Source organism: Canis lupus, chromosome 5 (assembly GCF_011100685.1).
Source record: "Canis lupus familiaris isolate Mischka breed German Shepherd chromosome 5, alternate assembly UU_Cfam_GSD_1.0, whole genome shotgun sequence".
NCBI classification, from domain to species: Eukaryota; Metazoa; Chordata; class Mammalia; order Carnivora; family Canidae; genus Canis; species Canis lupus.
Window position 1 is genome coordinate 39,206,448 of NC_049226.1, and position 22,730 is coordinate 39,229,177.

General features: G+C 45.3%; 1 protein-coding gene across 2 annotated transcripts in view; it reads right to left on the reverse strand.

Moving 5' to 3' along the window:
- CDRT4 (CMT1A duplicated region transcript 4) overlaps positions 1–22,730 on the reverse strand; it is a 32,167-nt gene that overhangs the window by 8,624 nt on the left and 813 nt on the right. Inside the window, exons 2-3 of one of the 2 annotated variants that reach the window (XM_038536953.1) lie at positions 17,792–17,863; positions 6,275–6,356 (exon numbers count right to left, since the gene is read on the reverse strand). In XM_038536953.1, coding sequence (XP_038392881.1) covers positions 6,275–6,344 — 70 coding nt within the window. In that variant the 5' untranslated portion in view covers positions 6,345–6,356; positions 17,792–17,863. The remainder of the gene's footprint in view (positions 1–6,274; positions 6,357–17,791; positions 17,864–22,730) is intronic. The other variant, XM_038536952.1, reaches the window with a different exon arrangement.

Here is a 22,730-nt window from a genome sequence, read left to right on the forward strand (position 1 = left end):
CTTCACTGGAACAATGAGACATTGTAAACCTAGAGAACACATGGGGGAAACAGGCCGGCATTTCCCAGGACTGGCCTCAATCAATGGGCCAGACCACCCCCTTTTGAAATGTTCAGAGCACTACGAATCCAGGCAAGTGTTTGTTTGGAAGAAGGGGATTTGCATTTGCAACTTGGCCTAAAAGCAAAGCACCAAAGCAAATCTATAGGATTCAATTATTCCATCAGTCCCATTGACAGCAAGTCCTCAGTATCACACAGTTACCCCAGCCTATGCCAGAATGTGAGAAAATTCACACATCGCATGGTGCATCCAACTCTCGGGACCCAGAAAACTCCCAATTATGATTAAATCACAATTCTCAAATGTCTGGGATGAGTTTGTCCCCACCTGAACCGCAATCCAAACAAATCATCCTCCTGAAAACTAAGAGTTTGACAATACTTTGTCCTGGATCTCCTCGTTCATACTCAGCAACAACTTTAGTCCTACCTAAGACAACTTATGAAATGGAAATGAACAAAATAGAAGAAGTGACATCTAGGAAAGAGGAGAGGAAGGAAAGCTTTGAAGATGGATACTCAGCACTATTACAAATGGAAGGTGAGGTGAAGGAGGCTAATTTCAATGCTGTGCCAAGACAGCCCTATGTCATTAGCATAGTCCCATACTCCTTCCTGCATGTGGCCAGTCCCCTCGTGCACTAGCATACAGGGAGGAATCAAAACAAATCATCACCTTTCCTAGAAAAGCAATTCAAGGCATGTATCATGTCAATAATGGCCAGTTGCATTTTGCTGTATTCATTTGCATGTAGCCTCATAATAGAAATTCTACATCAGCATTATAGAAAGCTTGGAAAACATTGTTTTTTAATCTTAAAATCCCATAACCATCAAACAACATTTATTTGTGTGCTCTTGTTCTTTGTTTACATGGTTATGGCCAAAAACTGTACACATCCTTCTGAATCCATCATTTTTGCCCTGACATTAGATTGTATTTTCTCGTGTTCTTAGAGATTCCTGATGGTTATTTTAGAGGCTGCTTAGTAATCTATCAAGTGAATGAACTATTATGAATCATGCCTGCATTGGGGAATTTTAAAGTGTTCCAATTTTAGCCACTGTAAGTGATGGCAGTGTCTTTTAAAATGGAGAATTCATTGGTGCCCTTCTGTTGTTTATAAACCTGAATATAGCAAGGTGCTCAGGAAATGTCGGCTGCTGGTGTTTAGTCTCCCAAAGATCTCAGTACTGCCAAAGCCACTCCCCTCTCAACCCGGAGAGGTATTAGTCTCCTCCCTGCTCCCCTGTCTTCATGGACAAAGTGCAACTAGGATATTTGTGGCCATGGTCTCAAGGGGTCCTACCAAGGTCTATCATTCATTGGAGCAAAACCCATAGTGATAAGGTTGGAAACTAATACAAAATCTGTGAGCGATGGCTCCCAGTGCCAACATGAGGCAAACTGCAGGCAGGAGAACTGTAGCTAAAACCTCTCCCACTGCCACCCCAGTCTGAAGGGTCATGAGAGAAGTTTTAAAAGTATCAGCTCTCTGAGGACAAGACCAGCTATGCACAGGGATATTGCCCCCCAAAAACAGTCTGCTTGCTGCAATGCTTTAAGTGTGTGTTAGTGAGGAGGCAGCAATGAGATCGATGAAAGATACTCTAAATTTTCAAGATATGGTGCCTTGAGCTCAAGACATGGGAGCCATGTGAAAGCCACTCAACAACTATCTCCAAACAAGGAGGTAAAAAGCATTCCAGCCAATTGTCAAAGCACTGAGTGACTGCTGAGGGAACCAAAAAACCTCAAAAAGCAAACCAATTCCCCACAAAAATGCAATGAGCATGAGCCATTTAGTGAAGGAGCCATCAATTCCAATTCCCCACTCCACCCGCCTGCTGTAGTGAGACCACTCGAGCATTATTGCTCCCAAATGAAATCATATATGCTCTTGATAAGGTACCTGAGTCATCAAGAAATTGTCAAAATTGTGCATCATCCTTTCTAGTGAGAAAGCAAGGAAGTATGAAAAAGATCTTTCCAAAGTTTACAAGTTTCCTCCAGCAGTGCACCAAAGGAGGGTGCTGTGGACCTGGGAAGGCCCATATTTGTTCTCTGAGAAGTGACTGAATAGAAGAGGGGGGCCTCACTGGTTTTGGAGGTTGACAAAAGTGGTCCCTTTTGCTCTTGTTTACTCAGCAATCTTCTGAAAATTGACATATCAAATTACTCAGGTATATGTCCCATTATAAGTTATTATATTGTCATCCTGAATTATTAATCATTTTCCACTGAATGTGGTCAAAATCACTTCCCCAAAACCATATCACTCTACGTCTTCGGTATCACTAGGACCTTGATAGTTAACCTAAACATGTTCCTGGGACCTACCTGTCTTCTGAGAATAGGTTCTCATTTCCAGCAGCATATTAAACAAATTTCTCTAAGTGTTTTGACTTTTTATCAAATTTAAATCTATTTGAAACCCAAGTCTTTTCCTGACCCATACTTCCACAAACATCTCCTCCAGCTCCATGCCCTGCTTCTGTCAATCACATCACCATCCTTCCTGACACTCAAAGTAGAAACTCAACTCCTCCTTCCCTCTCACGCCCCAAATTCAGGCTCTGTTCCTCAAATATGTCTTCCCACCTCTATTCTTTTTCCCTCTAGCTCATCCTCCATACGGCGGCCACAAGAATTATCATTTATAAATATATTTACTCATCCATTCAACAAATTTTTTTTTAATTTTTTATTATGCTGAGTGAAGTAAGTCAGTCGGAGAAGGACAAACATTATATGTTCTCATTCATTTGGGGAATATAAATAATAGTGAAAGGGAATAGAAGGGAAGGGAGAAGAAATGTGTGGGAAATATCAGAAAGGGAGACAGAACGTAAAGACTGCTAACTCTGGGAAACGAACTAGGGGTGGTGGAAGGGGAGGAGGGCGGGGGGTGGGAGTGAATGGGTGACGGGCACTGGGGGTTATTCTGTATGTTAGTAAATTGAACATCCATTCAACAAATATTTACGGAATGCTCCTTCAAGCACCACGCCAAGCCTGACATTCTCACCAGAGAAAAACAACTGAGAAGGTTCTGATCATGTCATACCCCTGCTCAAAAATTATTTGTTACCAATTTCCAAAAATGAACCTTCCTTAAAATCTAGTCCCAGAAAAGCCTCCCGATCTGGGCTCCTACCAATATCACCTCCCAACCCCTGACACACACACACACACACACACACACACACACACACGTACACTCGATGCCCTTCTGTTCCCCACACTGGCCAAGCCCTGGGCATGTACCACATGCCTTTGTCCTGAGTCTTCTTCTCACTTCCCACTTCTAAGGGGCTGCATGTCCCCCAAAACCCAGAACATAACTTAACCATTGAGAAAAAGTTTTCCCAACCCTCCCAGGGTGAGAATCTGTCCTTCCCCTGTGCTCTTAGAGGAAGGCAAACATAACCCTATTATAAATAGCATTTACAACAATATGTGGAGAAAATTGTTAGGGATCAAAAGGTGTGGGGTTTATTCAGAGCCTTGAGTAAACTGATAAAATTGTGTTCAAAATCTGAAAAGCTGGCTCAGTCAGTTAGGTGACTGCCTTTGGCTCGGGTCATGATCCCAGGGTCCTGGGATTGAGCCCCGCCTCGGGCTCCCTGCTCAGCAGGGTGCCTGCTTCTCCATCTCCCTCTCCCTGCTACTCCCTTTGCTTGTGCGAGCTCTCTCTATCAAATAAATAAATAGCATCCTTTTTTTAAAAAAATCTGAAAAGCTGAGGATAAGAAACTGAAATTTGGAGACACCCCTGCCCTGGGACTTTGTGCCAAGAATGCTTTGTCAGATCATCACCAAAGGATGTACCCTCTCTCCTCTCGAGGGAGGGCTGTTTTTCCTCTCATGACCCAGAAATCCAGAAGTTTCTGGACCTAGAGGTGGGAATTCATCCTCCTTACTCCCCACTGCCATTCTCAAGCCAGTTTCTTCCCTTCTCCTTTGAAGCTCATGTTATCAGACTCTACCACCACTTCCCACCTGGTTGTTGCCAGCCTCTCTTCTCAGCCACTGACAACCTCAGTTTCTGGCACACCGGCTTCTGTTGTACCATCATAACCCCATCATCAATATTTGGTTTCCTCATCATCTCACGAATGATGCATGTATGCTGCCTTCCCTCCCAATATGATGGATAAAGGGCCCATATTCTTGTCAAAAAACGCCCTTCCTCTGCACACCAGGCTTCTCCCCCTCTTATCTTCCAAAATGCAGTGGTCATGAGTAATAGTTGACCAGTTGACCACCATCATGTTCTTGAATCATCTTCCTACTTGGTTTCCACGATGCTACATGGACCCGTTTTCCTCCCATGTCACTTGTCAACCTCCTTTTCAGATTCCACTGATGGTTTCTGGGCTCCTTTCTCCATATGTCCCCAGGATGACATCAATGAGTTCTTTGGCCTCGAAGCTCATCTGTTTGCCAAATTTTAACACTAACCTGACTCCTTCCCCAAAGACCAAATGCATATTATCCAACTGTCATCTCTGCATCATTTGTATGTCTACATCAAATTTTTCATGGCTCAAACAGAACTCTCCACTTTACTCCCTAAAATGCTCCTCTCCTGTCTTTTCCATCTCAGAGGCACCATTGTTCACCAAATCACCCAATTTTAAAATCTCAAGACTATCTTCGATTCCTCCTGCTTCTTTACTTAATACATCCAGTTCATTATCTTCTCCCCACCCGCCACACTGCTATTATATAACTTCTCTTCATCTCCACCCTAGTCCAAGACATCAACATCGATTCACTGGACCCCTGGATACCTGCTCACTGGTCTCCCTGTCTTCACTCACATCCTTACTATTCCTTCTCCACAAAAGACCCAGAGTGGTCATTTTTAAATATAACTAAAATTAAATCATTCCACTTCCAGTACCCCCATGCTCTGTGTTCTATTTGGGATACAATGCAAATTCCTTACCTTGGCCTACAAAGCTCTCCTTGATCTAGCCCCTGCCTACCCTTTTGGTCTCAGCCAGTGTCACCCTCCCACCACTCACTGCAGAGCCTCTCTGGTCTTCCTCATCTTCTCAAGCCCAACAAGTTGTTCCCATGTTAGTGTTCTACAGCCTCTCCCTCTGCCTGGGATGCACTTTTCCCTGATTTCCACTTGAGCTGTTCCTTCCTATGAATCAGGATCCATCCTAAATATGAATTCTTCAAGGAGACCTTCTATGACAACCTAGAGTAGCCTCCAATCACTACCACATCTCCCATTTCAATTCTATGCATGGCACCATCCCTGACTGATATATCCCATGATTTATTCATCTGTTTATTTTCTCCTAACCAATGAGAAGGTAGGTTCCATAAAAGCAGGGATCTCATTCATCACATTCTCTGTCCCCAGGCACTGGGATCAAAATCATTAGATAAATGAATGCTCCTGCAATTGCCACAGCAATTTCCCCTGGAATTTCTAAGAATTCTTGGGGAATTCTAAATGCCTATCCAGGGGGGCAATCACTTCTCCCCTGTCTCTCTCTCTCTCTGACTTAAGTTTTCCCCATCTATAATGTGGGAATGATACACCTCCCTTGTAGGATGCAAGCACATGGAGCCATGACCATCCAGGATACAGGCTTTATGAAGCAGCTAAGGTGAAACCTTATCTAATAGGGAAAGTCCACGGGGTCTAAACATACCAAATTCCAACTCAAGCCCTACTCTGCTTTCCCTCCTAACCTGCCTGTGCATCCCAATCTGGTCCAGCATGTGCCTGTCCCCTCCACTCCCACCAGACATGGCCAGGTCTCATCAGCACAGGATGCCACACCTGGGGTATCTTCCATCTGTAGATGCTGGATGAAATTGCCCTTTAACAGATATATTCTCTTCCCTCAGAATGATTATAAATTAGATCCATGCTCCCCACATCTCCAACCCCCCATCTCACTGGTCCCTTTATCTCTCTTACCAGGGCCATTCCAATGATATTTCCCTCGGGAGGCAGGCCAGACCCTGCAGGTGGGCTCACATGTGCACCCCCTTGTACCTCAAGGATCAGGGCCATTTATCCCACTACATGTTACTTATCCGGTATACCTCTGTCTCCCTTCCTGCATTGTGTTTCTTAAAGGTCAGAAGTAAGATCTTTAATTTCCAGTCAACTCCCGGCCCACATGTTGCCTACTTTGAAGACTGAATACCATCAAGACCTAAGGCCAGACTTGCTTACCTTGTTCTGATCTCTTCCTGCCCCCCCTTCTCCCATCTGGAAGCTCTTGCAAGTCTCTGGTGCAGTTCATTTAACTAGGTTTCTGGGGAAAATAGAACGAGAAAGGTAAACTTGTAAAACATAATATATTGTAACTGATATCATTAGTTTTGGGGGAAGTGGACAGTTGAATACATAGAAAACTGTTACCTACAGTTAAAAGAGAAGGTAGTAATTGCCAGTAATCCCCCAGAGGTCAAGGTGGGGTGGGTCTCTTGAAATTGGGGAGAAATATTTATTTACTAATTTCAAATGAATCTTTCTAGGCACAAATATACACAAATACTATACAATGAAACATCACTGCTATCCACATTGAAAATATGTGTGGGTAACATGCCAGGAAATGTTGAGGTTCTGACAAAAGGAGTTTTTGTTGAGTCAGAAACCCAATTAAAAAACGAGGGCTGTAACGTGTCTCCTTGGCATGGTGGGGGAATGCATCAAATGCTTTTAAGATCTGGGGAACAGGCCCCTTATGAGTGTGTTGTGTGGACATCCTCTGCCCAGCGAAGGTCTGGCCTTTGAGGTCCACCTTCATGCAGCACCACAGGAATAACAGTTCTCCCCTTGCTGTTCTTGTTGTGTTTCTGTGATATCGTTGTGTATTTCAACATTTCAAGAGGGCAACTGATAAGGGAATTAGCCGAAGTTCTTAAAAAGGCAAAGCTGCATTGCTAAACAATTGTTTGCAGCAAAGTACGGCATAGTACAAAGAGCATGAGCTCAGGACAGTCCAGTTAGTTACTTCTTAGCTATGTGACCAGAAATAAGATACTTCATCTTCCTAATCTCTGTGTTCTCATCTATAAAATAGGGGCAATAACAGGAACTATCCTTGGATGGCCATGAGGATTTTTGTCATGAGATAATTCATATAAGGCATTGGGCACAGGGCCTCAGCACATGGGAAGAGCCCACTGGTTGGATTGTGGTCATCATCATGAATGCAGAACTTGATATCTTCCAAAATGCCAAAACAACATTATGTGGTCTAGTTGTCAGGCTGGGGAAATTAACCAAATGTGTTATCAAAAATGGACATTGAGTTGAAGATCAGGGAAGAGATTGGAGCAGTGAGAAGTCAGATGATGGGCTCAGGGAGTCTTCTAACACAAATGCTGCCATACTGTTGTCTCCACATCTCACCCATCCCACCCCACTTCTCAGGTCCCAACAGCCCTGCTTATACCACCTGCTCACCAAAATGACACCCTCTGGGGATCATCCCTGAGCCCAGGTAGGTCTGAGACATCTGTCTCCACCTGCAGACATGCGTGTGTTCAAATGCACATATACACACACAACCCTGAGTAGAACACTGGTATAGTCCTTGGGATGAGAAAGTCTATGAACTACACACATGCATGCACAAACATGTGCATGCACACACGCACATGTACACACATGCATACACAAATACCATATAACTCTAAAGTCACCAGCCATGTCTACCCTGAAAATTTCTGCTATGATATGCCCTGTCCCCGCTGGGTTCTACTTCTCTTCTCAGGTCACTGTAGTCCTGGTCTAGAATGACTTAATGAGCAAACTTGGCCAAGAAGTCTTGCCAGATTCCCAGTAGAAATAATCTGGAGACTCAGGGTATGCAAACAACTTTATTTATTTTTTAAAGATTTACTTATTTATTTATGATAGACATAGAGAGAGAGGCAGAGACACAGGAAGAGGGAGAGGAGCATGGAGCAGGCTCCATGCCGGGAGCCCAAAGTGGTACTCGATCCCGGGACTCCAGGATCACGCCCCGGGCCAAAGGCAGGTGCCAAACCGCTGAGCCACCCAGGGATCCCGGCAAAAAACTTTAAAAGGGACTCAGGGTGGAGCACAGAATTGGAGTCAGGAGAACTGATTTTAAAATCCAGCTTCATTTCTTTATGTCCAATCTTGAGCAATTTATTTAATCTCTCTGAACCTCCATTTTCTCGCATCCTGTATAAGAAACATCCTGCCTCATGGAGGTTAGGAAGATCCAATTAATTCAGGCAAAAGTATTTCATGATCCAAAAAGATCTTTCTAACAATCTGCTTTTGTTTTGAAGACAATGAACCCTGAACTAATAGTGTAAATTCCTTTCTCTGGTTTATGACCAGTGCTCATTTTGGGAACAAGAATACCAAGTAACATTGGCACCCAAATTGATCATTAGATGAACTCTAGAGAAAGCAACTGTGTCCTAGAGCTTTATTCAGAAGTGACAAAGACCACAGTGAGAGACCTGTCTTGGGCTTGTCTGCTTTCCTTGGGGCGAAGGGGGGATGGGATGGGAGACTGGAGTTTAAGTTACCTAGCTTATTTGATTGATTGATTGATTGATTGATTGATTGATGAGAGACAGAGAGAGAGGCAGAGACACAGGCAGAGGGAGAAGCAGGGTCCCTGCAGGGAGCCCGATGCAGGACTCCATCCCAAGACCTTGGGATCACCACCTAAGCCAAAGGCTCTGTTCAACCACTGAGCCACCCAGGCATCCCAAGTGTACCTAGTTTAGAAGTTTAGAATCATTTGCACCTGAGGAGTCCTCAAAAGGCCATGCCTATGAAGGTATCCACCTTCCAGGAAGGCTAAGAGTGAACACAGAGCTGCTTCTCCTCTGCCTCTCACAGCCACTCACTCATCAGAAAGGCTAAAGTGGCAGATCTCATAGGCCAAACACTCAACAGTAACTCGGCCCAAAGGCCTATGGTAGGCAGCCTCCAAGATGGCCCCCAAAGATTCCCTCCTGGTATTCACATCCTCATGAAAAACCCTCCCCTTGAGTATGAGCTGCATCTAGTGACTCACTTCCAACAAACAGAATATGGTAAAATGGTGGAATGTCACCTCGGAGATTGGTTTACAAAAACTGGTTTCCATCTTGAGTGTGCTCTCTTTCTCTCTCCTGTTCATTCTTTTTTTAAAAAAAGATTTTACTTATTTATTCATGAGAAACACAGAGAGATAGAGGCAGAGACATAGGCAGAGGGAGGCAAGCTCCATGTAGGGAGCCCAATGTGGGACTCGATCCCAGAACTCTGGGATCATGTCCTGGGCCAAAGGCAGGCGCTCAACTGCTGAGCCACTCCTGTTCATTCTGAGGGAAGCCTGCTGCCATATTATGGAGAAGCCTGGTGGCCAACAGCCAACAAGGAAGAGAGACCTTTAGTTCAACAGCCTGTGAGAAACTTAATCTGGCCAATAACTGTGTGAGTGAGATTGGAAGCAGATCCTCCCTAGTTAAGCCTTCAGATGGGACCACAGCCCCAGCCACAGCCATGACTGCACCCTCGTGGAGAGACCTTGACACAGAGGCACAAAATTACATCACACCAGTCCATCTTGATGGACTGAAACTGCAAGATAACAGAGGTTTGTTTTAAGCAACTGAATCGAGGTAATTTGTTACACAGCAAGAGGTAACTGATACAAGGCCCTTCCCAGACACTCCAGGGAAATCACTGAGACCAAGATGGAATAGAGCTTCCTACCCTGCCAGCAGCAGGAGTGATTTCACTGCATCATCCCACTCCCATCCCTAGGGGACCGTGCAATTTCTACTGGAAGAAGGGAATATATCTAAGCAAAGAATTTATGGCTATAAGATGCCATAGAAATAAAGGCATCCTGCAAAAGCCAGTTTTGATGAGGCCATTTTGACACAGCAGAGGTAACAATGTGGCCAGAGGGTCAGGAATAGAGTGAGGGATGGAGCAAGGTGTGAAGATGGTGCTAGGGCACTTGCCTTACACAGTACTTGAGAGCTTTAGGAAGCTGAAATTATAGAGATTTCTTTTTAAGACCAGGTAAAAATGTCCTTGGCATCAGAATGGCTTTGTGAAAGCAGCCTGATCGAAATGTGAGGTTCTATCAGGGAACAATTTTATCCAACCCCACTATATAAATACTCTCTGGGCTTCACCTCAGTCCTGAAGACAGGAGGATTGCCACCAACCTTTCTTACCTGCCTATGCATGCACAAGCCTGCACGCACGCACGCACATGCACACACATATAAAAGGGATCCAGGAGAAGGTTTCCTGAGGCCAAAAGCACAGGGTCTGAAATGATGTGAGTTTCAAGGCCACCGGCTGCCTCGTGTCCTGCTTGGATTTAGGCTGTTCCAATTCCACAGGCGGAAAGGCACCTGCCCAGAGGCTGGCATTTGTCCAGAACTCTACAGAGAGCGTGTCCTAGCGGGGGTCCCACGAGAGCTCCCCTGTGGCCCATCAGCTCAGAACACAAGATGAAAACACGATTTATTGTTCCTGCTGGAAATGCAGAGCAACTTTGTCTTTGAATGGATCCCATTGGTTTACCGACGTTTTCTGTCTCTACAACCACTGATGCATCAAAACCGAATGAGGACCATCTCCCATGGCCCCATACGGTTGTGTGGTCATCCTCCCCAGCAACAAGTGGCTGGTTACAAGTTGCCAGGATTCCCAACCCCTGCAGTTCTGAGCGATCCATTCAGCTCTGTTGGGGACAGTTCCCACCAGTCCAACATTCTAGCCCTCGTGGCTCTAGGCCTCTCCAAGCCTCAGTTTCCCCTCCACGTAAAATTAAGGATTTGGGTCTCCAGTCTCTCCCATCCAGCTCTGTCCCCTTGTATATCTCTGGAACCGCCTGATACCCCATGCCCTAGGAACCAGAATGCACTCCGGTCTCCCAAAAGCCCACCAAATGAATTCCCTCTGAGCACAACTTCTGTGTTTGTACTAACCGAGAAAACACTGCAAGGCCTGACCTTCAAAACTTGGCTTGTTCTTTCTCGCTCCCTGCTGTGCATCGGAAAAAAAAGCAAAGCTAACTTTTGCCCTCTAGGGTGGGAAATGCGAAAGGCGCAAGCACAGAGCTCCGCAGTTGGGACCACAGCAAACCCCTCCAGGCACGGAGCCCAGGATGCTGGCTCTGACCCTCTTTCCATCCACCGCGTGGAAATTCGAGAAGCAGAAGGTGCCCAGACGGACTGTGCTTCTGCTCCCCCTGCCAACTGCCGTAAACCTGTTTCTGTCCCGTTGGAGTTGCACCACGGAGCCAGAAATCTGGAAGAATTTAACACCCAGTCGGTTCAGACAGGAAAACATTGTTCAAAGTAAACACTGGAATCCCTCCCTCATCATCCAGGAATGTAGAGCCAGCAGGGTTGAGATCAACGGCTTCTCAGAAAAGCCGTGGCTCTCGCTGCCCTGCTTGGGGCTGCGGCCCGAGCTCGGGGCCCTTTGCCGACCCTTTGCCGCCAGGGGCAGGGCTGGGCGGCCAGCGCGGGCCTCGGGCCTCTCCCCTCCTGGGCGAAGGCGGCAGCGCGGGCCGCAGCCTCGATACAGACCTCGCCGCTTCCGGCCCGACCCAGCCGGCAACGACGGCCCTGTCCTGTCCCTGAACTTGGGAGAGGCTCGGGTGGCAAGTGCCCTTGGAAACTGAGAGGGGCTCGGGATGCTCCGGGATTTTCCATTTCCTCTGCCCGTGGCGCGCTGTGAAAGGGGCACTTTTCCTGGAGGAAGAAAGGAGGCTCTGTGCGCCCGGCGAGGGTGCAGCGTCTCTAACCAGAAGACGTGTGCGCTCTGTGGGCTGGGGCCACCAGCCTGCACCCCGCTTGGGCTGAGGCTTAACCAATTCCATCTCCCCAAAGCCCTGTGCCAGGTCCCCACCCCATCCCCTCTGGCCCTGGAGAACCCCCAGGAAGGACTGGCTTCAGCCAGGGGCTGCATAATAGATCCAAGAACGAGGTTACACATGAAATCACTTGTGTCACTGTGTCCCTCTCTCTCAAACTCTGTCTCCACTCCACCCATGGAGACGCAGGCTTGAACCAAGTTGTTTAAAATGTTCTGCCGATGTGTAGGATGAAACCTGCAAGTTAGGGACAGTGCTAGGAGAGCAACACAGAGAGTTCTAGATGGCGACTTTGCTACCGACGGCTCGCGAAGAGTTTAGGGGTCACAGCAGATCACGTGACAGCTTGTCTGTCCTTGACCCACTCCTCAGCTCCGAGGGACCCACAGAAGGGATTTTTAATCCCCCCACTTAATACTGATTGAGTCCCTCCTACTGAGCCAGGTGAACACCACCCCTGCTTTCAGGGATGCATATAATCCAGACCAGAGGTTGTGAAGGGTGGTCCTGGGACCACAGCACTGCCAGGGGTTGTGGCATCACCTAGGAGCTTGTCAGCAATGTGATTTCTCCAGTCCTACCCTGGTCAACTGCATCAAAAACTGTGGGGTGGCACCCAGCCACTTGTACCCTAATGAGCCCTCAGCCAAAGCTGAAGTGCAAGGAAGTGTGAGAATCCCCGATGTGATCTGTCGTCACCTTACTGGATAACAGGGAAAAGATCAATTTAAAAGGTTAATGGTCAGGACTCCTGGGTGGCTCGGTGGTTGAGCATCTGCCTTCGGCAGGTCATGATCCCAGGGTCCCAGGATCGAGTTCCACAAGGGGCCCCCCAAAGGGAGCCTGCTTCTCCCTCTGCCTGTGTCTCTGCCTCTCTCTGTGTGTCTCTCAAAAATAAAGAAAGCCTTTAAAAAATAAATAAAAATAAAAAATAAAAGGTTAATGGTCTGCTTCAGCGAAAGTCTTAGAAATGGTGTGTTAGGGCAGCCTGGGTGGCTCAGCGGTTAGCACCGCCTTCAGCCCAGGGAGTGATCCTGGAGACCCGGGATCAAGTCCCACGTTGGGCTCCCTGCATGGAGCCTGCTTCTCCCTCTGCCTTCTCTCTCTGCCTCTCTCTCAATCTCTGTGTGTGTGTGTGTGTGTGTGTGTGTGTGTGTGTGTCTTCCATGAATAAATAAATAAAATCTTTAAAAAGAGAAAAGAGGGGATCCCTGGGTGGCGCAGCCGTTTGGCGCCTGCCTTTGGCCCAGGGCGCGATCCTGGAGACCCGGGATCGAATCCCATATCAGGCTCCCAGTGCATGGAGCCTGCTTCTCCCTCTGCCTGTGTCTCTGCCTCTCTCTCTCTGTGTGACTATCATAAGTAAATAAATAAATAAATAAATAAAAATAAAAATAAAAAGAGAAAAGAAAGAAAAAGAAATGGTGTGTTAGCATGCTCCTAGATTCAAAACACCCATGCCAAACAAGTGGTGTCACTGGAAATTTTTTATTCCAGTTTCAGAAACACTGATTCCACATCAGTTTGGTCACTGGTGGGTCCCAAAACTTAATTTTGAAGGAGACAGCCATTTCTCCAGTCGTAAGCGATGAAGCTGGTGGGATCTATTACATGACAGCAACCACCCCGGCTCTGGAGAGGCTGTTTGCTCTGATGTCTTTGGGGCTCCCCCTCACCAGCTAATCCTCATTGCCCATCAAGGAGAGGATACAACCAGACTTTCCAATTGAGTTGATTTTTTAAATAAACTGACCAACTGATGAAGTTAAATTTTGTTCATCTGTTCAACAAATTTCTTCCAAGTTGCCAAAGTCAATTATCTACTTTGTATTAGTATCAAGCTTGTCTGACCTACTGGCAGCAATGGATCCCGCTGGCCACTCTCAAAACTTCCTCTTCTCTCTCCTGGTTTCACCCCCTCACTGCCCGCAGTTTCGGGCTCCTTGCCAGATCCTGCTCCTCTACTTTACTTTTAATGTGAGAAAGCCCAGTGCTCTATCCTGGGTGCCCTTCTCCTCCTCATCTGCACACCCTCCCGATCTAACACCATCATTGTGCCACGATTCCCTCATGTGTGTCTCCAGGCCCCCTTCCCTCAACTATAGGCTCATATATGGGACCCCCTGCCAGACATCAATTCTCAGATGTTTAATGGGTGTCTCAGAACTACACTAAGGTTACACACACACACACACACACACCAGGACCTGCTCCTCCACTGATCTTCCCCATTTCATTAAACACCACCACAAACAGACCTTTTGCCAAAAAAACTAGGGAGTCTTTCTTCTCCTCCCCTGCATCCTTAAGATTCCATGTATCATCAAGTCAAGTCAACTCAGCTTGTAGAAATATCCGGAATCCATTGTTTTGTCCCCATGCTATCATGATGACAACTGCTATTACTACTAATAATAATAATAATTCATAGAGTTGTGCCCATGTTTTACATGTATTAACTCATTAAGCAGTCCCAACAAATCTATGAGTTAAGTGCTACTATTATGCCCTCTTACAGAGGGTAAAATGAAGGCCCAGAGAGGTTCAGTGACTTGCTTAAAGCCATACCTCATGTGGCGGACCCAGGATTTCAACGTGGGCACCAGGATCCATGTGATTAAATATTTGCAGTGCTACCTCCACACCCACCAGGATACTCACACAGCCTCCAAACTGGCTCCCTGCTTCTATTCCTGTCTCCATACAATTTATTTTATACACACAGCAGTCAGAGCAGTCTTTCTAAAATATGTACCAGTATTCACATCCCTCCTAGACCGTTTCCACATAGCCCTTGGGATGAAATCCAAACTCCTATGAAGTTTCCCTCTCTTTCTCCCTTCCTGCTTCAATCACATTGCCCTTCTCCCTGTCCTCAAACTCATCAAATTCCAGCTACTCCGTCTACTTGCAATGGTCTTCCCTGCACATTCTCCCATAGCTGACTTCTGATCATTTAGACCTTAGCTCAGTGACACCTTGCCAGAAAGGCTTTCCCTAGCTTTCAATCTGAATTAGCCCTTCAATCCAACTCCATCCTATTACCTTATTTCCATTAAAGCATTTATCACCATTTGAAATTATCTTAAATTTGTTTGTTTACAATTTATTTTCTGCCTGCCTTCTGAGAATTTCAGTTCCGTGGGACAAAGGAGCTTGTCTGTCTCTTCCCACATATATCCCAGGACCTGAAACTGTATAAACACTCACTGAAAAAGGTTAATATAGCAGATCTCTACTTTCTGGGTGTTACCATTGGCAGTCCCACTATAGTACAAGGGGGTTTATGACAAAGGGAAACACAAGGTATCATGAAAACATCAGAGGTGATTCACCCAGCCTACGAAGGTCAGGATGACATCTGGGGGAAGATCCAACTTCATTTCATTTCAACAAACAGTTATTCTGGGGGCCAGACTTGCCCATTATAGAGATAGATGAGTGATCTACTTCCCTAGTGCCAGAATCACCTAGAGAGCCTGGTAAAATCCAGATTGTCAGGTGCCAGCCCCAGAGTTTCTGGTTCAATAGATCTGGGCTGGTGCCAGAATTCTCAAGTCTAACAAGTTTCCAGATGAAGCTGGTGTTGCCAACTGGGGGGAAAATTATGAGACACTGAGCCAAATTAATGAACATTGGGAACAGAACATGGCCACATTTAAGTATAGGGTTGAAGGAGTAAGAAGGGTCTAGAATGGTGCTCAGCTCTCTGAGTAGGGGGTAGACATTAGCAACAGAGAGAGAGAGAGAGAGAAGGCTTGGGTAGAGTCTGCTTTGTTTCATTCAGAGTATTATAGAAAAGCCAGGTAGTCAAGTCCAGTGAGCAACTGTCCATATGAACCTGGTATCCAAGATGTTCATGGTTATACAGATTTGGCAAAAGATGAGGCCAAAGATTAAATTGAGAACATGGATGAGAACTGAACCATGGGGAAAAAATCAACATATAAGGAATGGAGGCAAAGAAGACTGTGGTATATAAATATATATTTTTTTAAATAGGTCTTGTCACCTATTCCTGGCACAAAGCTCCTGAAACATTTGGAATTCACTGTCTCTTGTATGCTCATGAGATGGCTCATAGAGAAGCTCTAGATAGCTTTTTTTAAAGATTATTTATTTATTTATTTATTTATTTATTTATTTATTTATTCATAGAGACACAGAGAGAGAGAGAGAAGAGGCAGAGACACAGTCAGAGGGAGAAGCAGGCTCCATGAAGGGAGCCCGACATGGGACTCGATCCCGGGACTCCAGGATCACACCCCGGCCTGCAGGCAGCACTAAACTGCTGTGCCACCAGGGCTGCCCTCTAGATAGCTTTAGGATGGCAGCTGGTGGGCAGAAAGACTAACTAAGTAATTAGAAGGTTGACACACTCAGCCCCATCCCAAACTCCATGAAAGGGAGAAGGGCTGGCCGTTGAGTTCAATCATTAGATGGTCATTGATCTAATCAATCATGGCTACAAAATGAAATCTCTATGAAAATCCCCAAGTGATGGGGTTCAGGGAACTTCTATGTTTGTTAATGCATCAACGTGCTGGAAAGGTGATATGCCTGGAAGAGACATGGAAGCTCTGTGCCACCCTCCTCCCTTCCATGTGGCTGTTCCTGACTGTATCCTATATAAACTGGGAAACATAAATAAAGCATTTTCTTGAGTTATATAAGTCATCCTTGCAAATTATCCAACCAGATGAAGGAGTTGTGGGAAATCTCACATTTATAGCCAGTTAGCCTGATGAACAGTTGGTCCCTGGGACTTAAAACTGGCATCTAAACTCGGGCAGTCCATTAAAGTTGATGTTAGGAACACACCTATGCGAACGATTCTATAAAATGACAGGGTAAAAGCCAGAATTTGGAGAGCTATGGAGTTAAATGGGAAAGAGGAAATTCAGGATAAGGAATGTAATGACAAATCACAAATGGAGGCCCGTGTGTGGCAGCACTGCCTCAGGATGACACATGCTTCATTCATGCTTCATCTCATTTATTCCCTACCATAAACCTATGAGAGTAAATCACCACTCTGGAAAGAGAGAAACAGCCTCAAAAAAATCAGGCGATTTTCTCAAAGTCCTACATTGAATAAATGATGAAGTTAGAAATCAAAACCAAGGGAGTGCCTGGTTGGCTTAGTCAGTAAAGCATGGGACTCTTGAACTCAGGGTCATGAGTTCAAGCCCCACATTGGGCATAGAGCCTCCTTTAAGTAAAGTAATTCATATTTTTAAGAAAAAAATTCCAAACCAAGTCAATCGGATTCCTAAAACTAGTGTTCTTAACTAATATGCCATGATTACATATGTAGAAAACCAAACTAAGCTACAAATAAACTATCAGCATTAGTGAGTTTAACAAGGCTATTGGATACAAAGACAGCATACCAAATCATTTGCATTTCTAAACATCAGCCACAAACATGCTATAAAATGTCTAAGAAGATACCATGTTTCAAAGATATCGAAGTTAGGAATAAATCTAACAAAAGATGCATAAGTCCTCTATGAAAAATTATACCTTATTGAAAAAACATGTTCAAACATCTATATAAATGAAAGGAGGTACTATGTTCATTGTAAAGAATGTCAATTCTCCTAAAATGGGCCATAGGTTTAATATAATCTCAAACAGAATATCAACAGGATTGTTTGTAGAAACAGGCTGATTTTAAAGTTTATTTCCATACAGAATGAGCGAAGGATAGAGAAGGTAATCTCAAAGATAAACAAACTTGAGGAATGTGTTACACTGAATTTCAAAACTGATAAAGCCAGAATAATTAAGACAATGTAGAACTGGTGCAAAAATGTATAAATAGACAATCGTATAGAATAGAAAGCTCAGAAAAGACCCACCTAATGGCTCTGCAGAGCAGTTTGTGAAGGATGGTATCTTCATTAAATGGCGCTAGATCACTTGATATCCATCTGGAAAAATAATTGCCTTCTCATAATACCCAAAACACAAGTCCCGGTGGGTCATACCTCTAACTATTAGAAGACAATAAAGCTTCTAGAAGATAATAGGAGAAAATATCTTATCCCATCAAGGTAGAAAAAGATTTCTTGAAGTTAAGAATTTCTGTTCACTGGAAGACACCATTAAGAGAATGAAAAACAAGCCTCTAAGAAGCTTGTGGTTCTCCATATAACCAAAAAGGGCTTGTATATAGATTATATTTTTAAAAATTTTTAGAGGCACCTGGCCGGCTCAGTTGGTAGAACATGTGACTCTTGGTCTCGGGGTTGTGAGTTCAAGCCCCACCTTGGGTACAGAGAATACTTAAAAATAAAATCCTAAAACAAATTTTTTAAAAAGAATTAAAATTTAAAATAGTCAATAAGAAAAAGATAGAAACAACAGAAAGTTAATTGAGAAACTTGAATAGTCTCATTACAAAAGACAGTATCCAAATGGCACAATAAACAAATGAGAAGGTACTCAACCCACAGGAAATGTGCATTAATACCACAATGAGATACCACTATACCTCTCTGAGAATGGCTACAATTTTTTAAACTGACAATACCAAGTGGAGGAAAGATGTAGAGCTTGCAACACCACCAGTGGGAATGTAAACTGAACACAATTTGACGTCATCTACTAAAGCAGACATACGGCCACTCTTCAACTTAGCAATTGCACACCCAGGTCCAGAAACGTGTAGCATGCAAATGTATAGTCAAGAGTTTCCAATTGTGATACTTATGATGGCCAAAAATTGAAAATAACCCAAAAACCCACCTAGAGTAAAACGGATAAATACACAATGGTGCATCCATCGAACGGAACGTTATGCAGCAACAGAAAGAAGGGATACCTGGGTGCAACCATATGAATGAATCTTACAAGCATAATAGTGAATGAAAGAAGTCCGGCAAAATACAGTGTTTAGGAATACACTTACTCTGTGAAAACGACGGGCATAATGACTTCAAAATCAGGATAATAGTTACTTCTGAGGATTAAAGAAGAGGTAAATAATGGGAGAGGATGGGTTGGGAGAGGCGATCAGGGGTCCTGGGGTGGCAGTGTCCCACCTCTTAACAAGGATGGCTGTTACCAGGTGTCCACTTGTAATAAGTCACAGAGATATAAGCTGTATGGCTTTGTGCACTTGACATATATTTCAAACTTTTTTAAATATTTAAGATACAAGGATGATAGGGGAGGGGTGGGCAGAAATGGAACAGTAGTTGTTCAAAAAAGGGGTGGGATGGGGGTGAGTGTAGGGGGCTGTGTGTGTGCACTTGTGAGATTCACTTTAGCATCAGTGAAGAGACTCATACAGAGGATGGGGGCACCAGAGGATACAGAAGATCGGATGTAGTGGGTAAACAAGGGGCCATGGGGTGATTCTTCGTGACTGTGAGTAAAATAATGGATCATGAGGCCAGAGAACACATTAGCAAAAGAACATGGGGTCTGGAAAAGGAGCGCAGGTGGCCTGCACCAATCAAAGAAGTCCTAGCCATCAGCCAGTGACTTTTAGACTAGAATTAACAAATTGCCCCTTGTCTCCCTAAGGCCAAAAGAAGACATCTAAAACTAGAACAAAATCATTCTTTCCCATGTTTCTAAAAACCTTAAAAATTATAAAGGTAAGGGGCACCTGGGTGGCTCAGTCCGTTAAGCATCTGCCTTCAGCTCAGGTCATCCTGGGATCAAGCCCTACATTGGGCTCCCTGTTTGGTGGAGAGTCTGCTTCTCCCTCTGACCCTCTTGCTTGTGCTCCCTCTCCCTCTAGCTCTCTGTCACAAATAAATAAATAAAACATTTTTTAAAAATTATAAAGGTAAAATAAACATTTATTTTGGAGATAAACAATGAAAATTGAAAATGAAAGTAGGCCAAGAATTTCTCAGACTGCAGTCCTGACCTGCTGCACATTCCTGTCATCTGGCTGCAACCAGGCACTCAATGCCACTTGGCAAAACTTTTCTATCTCGCTGATTTCCTGGCACATTCCACAAGCCCCAACGTCTGTGCAGCCGTGGGTTCTACTGCCCACCTTCTCTCTCTGTAGTGGGGTCCCCATCGTGCCATTTATTACAGGCCATGAACATGATGTTGGTCCATTCAACTTAAAATACCTCCTCCTAGACACCTTCCTCGGAGCCTGTCCTTCTACCTGCCTGTGTGTCCTGTCTTTAGATATATGGTGACCTGGGGGAAATTAAGACTGGGGAAGTCCCATGAGATCCTGGAGAAGAACCAGAGCTCTGGGCCAGCTAGGGGCCAGTAGCTGGGAGAGAAGTCTGAGCTGAGATGCACAGGCGGGCTGAAGTTTGAATAATAAAGGACCAATTCAGGAGCCAGTAAGTGACATTAAGAGGATCAGAGGTCATACAGGGGTCAGGCACCAGGGACCCAATGCCATGTAGTACGACATGGGAGTTCAGAGCTTGATCACTGGTGTCAGATGGTGTTAGGTTCAAGTCATGGACATGGCTAACCAGCAGTATAACTTTGGACTGCTTACTGACCTCTTTTGTCCTCATATTTCTCTGGGAAAGTGGGTACTGGAGAGACATAAGGATGGAGATGAGCATGGGGCTGGGGTTAGGGATAAGGATAGGCACAGAGTTGGAGATGGAGATCAGCATGGAGATGAGCATGGGGATGAGCATGAGGATAAGTATGGAAAGAGTGAAGGGATAGAGATGGATACAGAGCTGGCGATGGAGATGGGTATGAGCATGGAGATGAGCATGGGAATGAGCATGGGGATAGACATGGGGAGAGTGAAGGGATAGAGATGGGTACAGAGTTGGAGATGACATGGAGACAGAGATGAAAATGAGCCTAGGAAGGGGCTAAGACCCGTGAGTCAGGCAAGCCTTCAAGTGTGAGAAACTAATACATCTATGTTCTCAAAGATCTTGAGCCTGTCAAAGGCTGAGACCAGCTAGCCTAGGCTTGGTCCTGCCAGCAGTGAAACAAGGAAATGAACTTGGACATGTACATGAGCAATAACATCAAGCTCACTGAGTGTTTGAGCCTTTCCAAAACTTGCTTCTGTCCCTCCTTTGCAGGTGGGTAGATGCTGGGGGCATTTTCCATCTCAAAGCTTGATAAAAAGTTCTGGGAGGAGAGAAGTTGGTGCAGACATCCGCTTCCCTCCCACCTTTGGTTTCATCCTCCTCAGCCTCTCCCATCCAGCCTCACTCTCTGCCTCCCCCCAGCATTTTCCAAGTGTCCCTGTTCCCTGCCCCTCCTCTTCTGCGTTCAAACATCCCCATGTCTCCCCGCCTCTGAAAAATTCTTCCCTTGACCCCAAGCTTCCCTGACTTTTATTTTTCTCCTTTTCTCAGCCAAAATTCCCCAGGGAGTGGCCTGTACCAGCTGCTACTCTTTTCCTCACTCCCCGCAGCCCTGCAGCCTGACGTCCATCCTCACAGCTCCACAACAGCCACTGGGCAAGAAGGAACCCATGGGGTGACAAATAAGCAGAAGGCACAGCGATGGGGGCCTTCAGAATGTTGGGGCGGGCAGGCATCTACACACAGAGGCACACAGGCACACAGGCACACAGGCAGGCACACACATGCACACACACATGCACACAGACACACGCATACATACGCATATGCACACATATGCACACACATATATAGAGATCCTCACAAGGACACCAATACACAACGCATGCATACACACATATAGAAAGACACACACAGAGACATTTGCAAAGACACACAGATGCACACAGACCCACACACAGACACAGACACAAACACATATACATACACACAGGGGCATGCACACACATAAACATGCATATACTCAGATGCTCAAACAAATACATATACACAGGGACACAGAAAAATACCTACGCCAACATAAAAACACGCAGAACTCACAAGTACACACAGAAACATTACAAACACATACATGCACATATACACACACAGGCACACAAACATACACACACATAGGTACATATACAAAAATACACAAACACATATATACACACAGGCATATACACACATAAGCCAACATACAGTCATACTCACAGGCACACAGAGACACATAACACACATTGACAACTGATTCCAATATGGCCTCCAAGGGGCTCTTACTTTGACTAGAGGGAATGAGGAGGGAAGCCTGGGGCCATCCATTGCTCAGCCTGGTGAGTCCAGGCTCCTCATGGCGGTGGCAGCATTAGGGCAAAGCAAGGCTGCTGGAATTGCTACACCCCAGCAGACTTTGTGGGATCTAGAGAGGAAGCCACCAGCATGCCTTGCACAAGTCCCAGCCGCCAGCCCTTGGAAGACATCCCAGATAACATCTGCTAAAACAGAGGGAGGGAAGTGCTCCGAAGTCTGAATCTCAACCCAAGAACTCTGGCTTCCCTTGTACTTGCATCTCTGATTGACTCAATGTAGCTCAAGCAGGTGCAAAACCAGAGTGGCTTCTGGGGCTGTGACCACCACAAACACCACCATGAGGCTGGCGCCACCAGAGGCCCCTCTTTTACTCACTACCCCATCTACACCACAGTACCTGCATTAGATGCTCATACAGTTTACTGAGTGGTGTTTTTGTTTTTTTTTTTTAAGAGTTTACTTATTTATTTGAGAGAGTGAGAGAGAGAGAGAGCACATTGAGCAGGGGCAGAGGGAGAGGGAGAAGCAGAGTCCCCCACTGAGCAGGGAGCCAGACACAGGACTTGATCCCAGGACTCTGAGATCATGACCTGGGCTGAAGGCAGGGGCTTGACCAACTGAGCCACCCAGGCACCCACTGAGTGTTATTTTATTTAATGTCTTCTTTTATACTCTCTTATTT